The following is a 6312-nucleotide window of genomic DNA, read 5'->3' on the forward strand; positions in this document are numbered from 1 at the left end:
AATTACAAAACGTGACAAAAAAAAGAATAAAAAAGAGACAAACGGGTTAAATAGAAAAGGGATGTGGGCTTGTTAAAACTCCCCACGAGCGCATTAACCTTCACGCATCATCATCATCATCATCATCATCATCATCATCGTCACGTATATTACATAATCGTATCGATTTAAAAATTCAATGACGAGAGAAGAAGAACAAACAAAAAGTAATAATAATAATAATTTTTTGATTGAAAGTAAAACAAACGCGAAACGATGAACAACATTTCGTCATTTTACCATTTTTTGTCATACAAACAATAGAGAGAGAGAGAGAGTAAAAGCGCGTTCAGAACCTTACGTAGGTGTAAAACGTAAAGAAAATAATAATAATAATAATTTTTATAAATCTAAAGTTTTTCATTTATTCGCGATTCGGAGAAATGTTTTTTAATCCCGAAATCGAGAAAAAGTATAAAAATGCGGTAAAAAAAAAAAAAATTATTAAATTCGAAACCACCACCGAAATCGTTTGCTGGAATTCCATCCATGGAATTCTCTCTCTCTCCATGGAGTTCCATTCATGGAAAAAAAAAGAAATTTCGATTAATTTATTTATATAAACCGCACAACCGTTTATACAAAAAAAAAACGTTTAATATTTTTCGCACGTTAATCCGTACTTAAATATAAAAATCATCATCATCATCATCATCATCATTATCATTATCATCATATTATCACTTCTTTTTTCTTTTTTTTTTCAATCACAATAAACGATTTTTTAAACGTTCAATCGAATTTTACACAATATGTGAAACTTTCGTTCCTTTCTTTCTTTCTTTCCTTCTTTCTTTTCATGACAATTAATCGTATAAGAAAACAATCGATTTGTTTCAAAACAACAACAACAACAACAACCAAAAATGGCGGGTGGGAGAGGGGGAGGGGAAAATGTGAAATTTTAAAAACTCACCTTCGGTCTTTTCCACGTAAATTGAAACGGAGGAGTTTGATGATAGAAAACTGATGATTGAGTGGCTGGAAAATCTGGATCCTCCCATAATTCTCCTCTTTTTAAACAAGATCGTTTTATTTTTTCGTAGTCCGTCATCGGAGTGAGCACCTGAAATTATAATTAATTAATTAATTAATTACACGTCATCGTCTACGTCATCATCTACGTCATCGACATTTTTCCGTTTTTTCCTTAATCGCACGTATCGGACGATTGCGTTCATGTTATAAACATTCATATTTTTTAATAAAATTTGAATTTCATTTCAATTTTAATTAGTAATAATAATAATAATAATAATAATAATAATAATAATAGTGGAACTTTACATTTAATTAAAAAGTAAAATAAATAAATAAATTCGTGATTTTTATAATAAAAAAAAAAAAAATGTGTGAATTTGTGTTTACTACGATGATGAGCTTTTTATTTATTTATTTATTTTGTTGTAAATAAACATAAAATCCCGAATAATAAAAGTCGGTTAAACGTGAAAACAATTTATTTTTCTTTCACACGACCGAGAAAACAAAAAAGTTGTAAGTTTGTTTGTTTATCCACATCCATGAACCCCCCCTCCCCACATTTATTTTGTTTTCACAACAACAACAACAACAACAAACAACTTCCTTCCTTCCTTCCTTCCTTCCTCTTTCATTTCGTTCAAAAAAAAATTCGTTTAACGTATGGAAATTTAAAAAAAAAACGTGAGTTTTTGACCCATCGATCCATCGATCGATTGATCGATATATCGATCGATATCATTACGAATATTTTCTCGCGTGTTCGTTGTCTATACAGATATGCATTCAACCTTGGAATTTTTTTTTTAAATATTCAAAAGTGTCGACGACTAAAAATGTTTTTTTTTTTTTTTTTTTTTGAAACGACGCCTACGTAATATTAAAATTTTAATTTAAATAAAATTCTATTCTACTAAATCGATTAAATCGACTCGATTCGATTCGATTCGAGAAAAAAAAAAAACTTAGACAGACGGTTTTTTTTTTTTTTTTTTTTTACTCCGTTTGCGTGTGCGTTATGTTTTTCTCCCACGTCAAATATAATAAAACATAAGGTTATGTATCAGCATGATGAAAAATTATTTACGAAAAAGCCAACAACATATTTATCATTTAAACGCACACGCACACGCGCACACGCACACACGGGTATATGGGTACCTTATTTAAACATGTTTTTGTTTACATACGATAAGAAAAATGATAATTTCCAAAAAAAAATGTGATAATAATAATAGACGAAAGCGAAAGGGTAATCTTACAGAGGAGGAGGAGGGAGGAGAAGGGGAAGAAGAACAATACGATGAAAAAAACAAACGTGCGCCTGATTTTGAATGAACTTTTTTTCTTTTTCCTATACTATTAGTCATAAGGGGGAAAAAAAATAATAAATTTTCATTAAAATCATTCGCACCTACGCGAGAATGCCGCCATTTTTATTTATTTTTTTTTTTTTTTCAAATTTATTTATCGAATCACTGTCATTTTCAATTATATACTTTTTATTTCGTTATTATTATTATTATCATTATCGTGATTTTTTTTTTTTTTTTTGATAGTTTCGTAGGAATGAGTATGGGTACAAGTACTTTTTTTTTTTTTTTGTGAAACGAAGCCTGAACAAAACCAACGAAATAAAAAAAAAAAAAATTCCAAAGTTTATTATTATTATTATTATTATTATTAATACTTTCACTTGATAGAAAGTTACGTCTCCATTTTTTTTTTACTTTTACACGTACGCACGCACGCACGCATAAACGTACGTACGCATGTAATATATACAAGGACGCACGTATGGAAAAATTTTTTTTTCTTTCTTTTTTTTGTTTTATGTAAAATGTGGGAGACAAAAAAAACAGTGGCAAATTGATAAACGTTTTAATTGTCATAATAATAATGATAATAATAATAATAATAATGAAAACAAGTTTGTCAAGTTTTAATAACACAAAACAACACAAACACAACAACAACAAAAAAAAACATAATTTTCCGTTACAATAACAATAATAAAAATAATTATTATTAATTAAATATAATTAAATTTTTTTTGCGTTTGCTATTTATCATTGAAACGCAGTAACAATTTATTACAAAATGTATTATCATTATCATTTTGCCCCCCAAGAAAAAAAAAAAAATAATCGATAATAATTTTTAATTATAAATAATACCTGCCGTTATTCATTTTCAAAAAAAAAAAAAAAAAAAAAAATTGTTCGAAAGAATTTTAATTAAATAATAATTCATTATTATTATAATTATCATTATTATTATTTATTATTTATTATTATTATTATTATTATTAATAAATATTAAATTCAAATCGTTCGTGTTATTTGTGCCTACAAACAACAACAACAACAACCTTTGTCTTTGTTTTAAACATTCGAATGAACGGTATCAATTAAACGATTTTCAACCATTCATTATCATTATTATTATTATTATTATTACTATTATTATTATTATTATTATTATCGTTATTGCTATTATTATTATTATTAAGAACGAATAATTAACGAGAAATGTTGCGTGGAAAATGGAAATGGAAATTTAATTATAACGTACATTCATATGAATGAGAAGAAGAAAAAAAATCTTTTTCTGTATAATTCACCGAATGGATTTTTAAAAAAAAAAAAATTTCGATTAATAATAATAATGATGATGATGATGATGATGATGATTATGATGATTATGATGATGACGATGATGATAATAATAAATTCGCATTCATCGATAAATTAGGTCATTTAAATGTGAATTTAATAATAATAAAAAGAAAGAAAATTTTAAATCCGAATCGAATGCATCCGCCATTTTGTTGCACACGATATTAATAATAATAATAATAATAAATTCTTCGTCCTTCGAAAAACCGGATACTTTATATTCGGTTAAGAAAAAAATTTATTATTATTATTATCATTATTTAAACTTCCTTTGTAATTATTTCGTTTTCTTTTTTTCTTTCTTTTCTAAAAAATTACGTAAAAAAAAAAAAAAAAATTTTAATTTGAAAATTGTACACGTGAATATTTGAAAAACAAACGAAATTTTAACTTAACTCCCCTCCCCCTAAAAAACCCCCCACGTTTTTCATTCATTTTTCGTTTTTTCTTTTTATTATTATTATTATTATTATTATTTGTTTTTAAGTACTCTCATGCGAACGTCATACGAAAAATTAATTGAAAAAAAAAAAAAAAATAACGAAAAATTCAATCGAAAAACAATAACGAAAGAAGACGAAGACAACAAACAAACAAACAAACGAAAAATTTTTTTGTCAACAAACATATAGAATACAAATTAAAAATAATCAACATTCATGACTTTCTTTAAATAAAATAATAATAATAATAATAATGAAGAGCGTAACTGAATTGGCAAAAAAAAAAAAAACGAACAAATTCTTTTTTTCTATTCGCGTAAAATATTAAAAATGAATAATTAATTCTAAAGGCACGACGTTTCGAAAAGACACGTTTATTTATAATTAAAAAAAAAAATTTTTTTTTTTGTTTTTTGTACCTGGAATAAAAACCGTGACAATTTGAATTTAAAGACGTTTAACAAACAAACGTTATCACCACTCGTTGAACCAAAAGATTTCTTATCTAAGGCCACGACAAAAAATCTTCTTCATCATCATCATCTTCTTCTTCTTCTTTTGTTCAACGTCTTTTTCATTGGGCTCAGGTTTGGCAAAAGATTAAAGTAACAAACAATACGTTTCGCATTGCATTCATTTTACCGTAACAACCCTGATAAAAAACGATTTGATATCTCTTATCAAACAAACCCCCCAAAAAAAGAAAAACAGGCGACCAACAACCGACCGACAACAATCCGCGCATCAACTCCTCGTTTGTAGTAAATTTTTAACGGTTTCGTTTGTATTTTAAATTCTGAAAATTGGATTTTGCAAAGGAGGGGAGGGAGGATGGGAAGGGAAAGAAAAAAAGGAAGGTGAGGGGGAGGAAAAAGGCGGGAATTATGGTAAATCAAGTTACGATAAAAAAAAAAAAAATTTGAATTTATTTACATAATTCCTTTTTTTTTTTTTTTTTTTTTTTTTTTTCATTTCGTCTGCTTAGTATTTATTTTCTAGAAAACAATGTCTCGCGTTTCGTATTGAATTTCGCAATGTTTTTAAACCGGAAACGGTTGTGCATTTAAAATTGTTGCGTAATTGCGTTGGTCGGAATGCAAGTTCGAAAAACAAACAAACAAACAAAATCGTTTTAATCATCATCATCATCACTATTAATTTTCTTTACTTTTTTTTTTTTTTAATTTGTTAACGAACAAAACGGACATTTTAAATAATTAATAATAATAATAATAATAATAATAATAATAATAATAATAATAAAATAATAATAATAATAATGATAACCGACATTCAAGAACTTATTTTAAAAGGAATCGAATAGTTTTAAAAAACTACGACAAACACCCGGAATTTCGTCACGTTCAAAAGTGAAACGTTATAATAATAATAGTAACATTCGTTGATTTCATCAAAGCCCCCCCCCTCCCCGAAAAAAAACCGTTCAAAATATCGATCGAATCGATCGCTCGAAAATTGAAATTAAAAAAAAAAATTAATTCGCATCCCCGGTAGAATGAAATCGAAAAAAAAAAAAAAATTAACCGGCGGCGGAAACAAAGCTGGAAATAAAAAAAAAAAAAACCTGGAAGCAACCGCGAATAATAATGATGATGATGATGATGATGATGATAATAATAATAATAATAAAACCTATCAGTAATAAAATAAAAATTAACGTTCGCAACAAACAACACACCTACTTACGACTCGTCGAAAAAAAAAAAAATTCTTTTTATGGACGAAAAAAAAAACTCTACTCTATGGCTCATCCCGAGAGAATTGTTGTTGTTGTAAAATAATAATAATAATAATAATGATAATTAACAACGTAAGAGTTTAAAATAAATTTTCGAGTGAGATTTTTAAACATACACACGCCGGAAAAAAAATCCAGAATCTGGAACGAATTGTTATGGTTTTTTTCTCTTTTTTTTTGGAAAATTTCGTGATCTGGAGTTTTATTATCATTATTATTATTTAGTATTTATCAAAGTATATATATAAACATCCAAATTAAATTTTTTTTTTTTTTAATTTCCAAATCCTATGAAATATTCAACAACATTCAATCAAGGGCAACATTCAATCGAGAAAGGACAATTCTTAATGTGACGTCACACAACATATCTTAACTACCTTCTATTTTCATTTTCAAGGCGAATTTTTTA

At 26.7% G+C, this 6312-nt stretch overlaps 1 protein-coding gene across 1 annotated transcript in view; it reads right to left on the reverse strand.

The window, feature by feature from the left end:
- Phum_PHUM021780 (Calpain C, putative) overlaps positions 1 to 1093 on the reverse strand; it is a gene marked incomplete at both ends in the record, with an annotated part of 21787 nt that extends 20694 nt beyond the window's left edge. Inside the window, one exon of the mRNA XM_002422844.1 lies at positions 956 to 1093. Coding sequence (XP_002422889.1) covers positions 956 to 1093 — 138 coding nt within the window. The remainder of the gene's footprint in view (positions 1 to 955) is intronic.
- Positions 1094 to 6312: the final 5219 nt, after the last annotated feature.

The sequence above is a fragment of the Pediculus humanus genome, genomic scaffold (genome assembly GCF_000006295.1).
Source record: "Pediculus humanus corporis 1103172107373 genomic scaffold, whole genome shotgun sequence".
In the NCBI taxonomy this organism is placed as follows: domain Eukaryota; kingdom Metazoa; phylum Arthropoda; class Insecta; order Psocodea; family Pediculidae; genus Pediculus; species Pediculus humanus.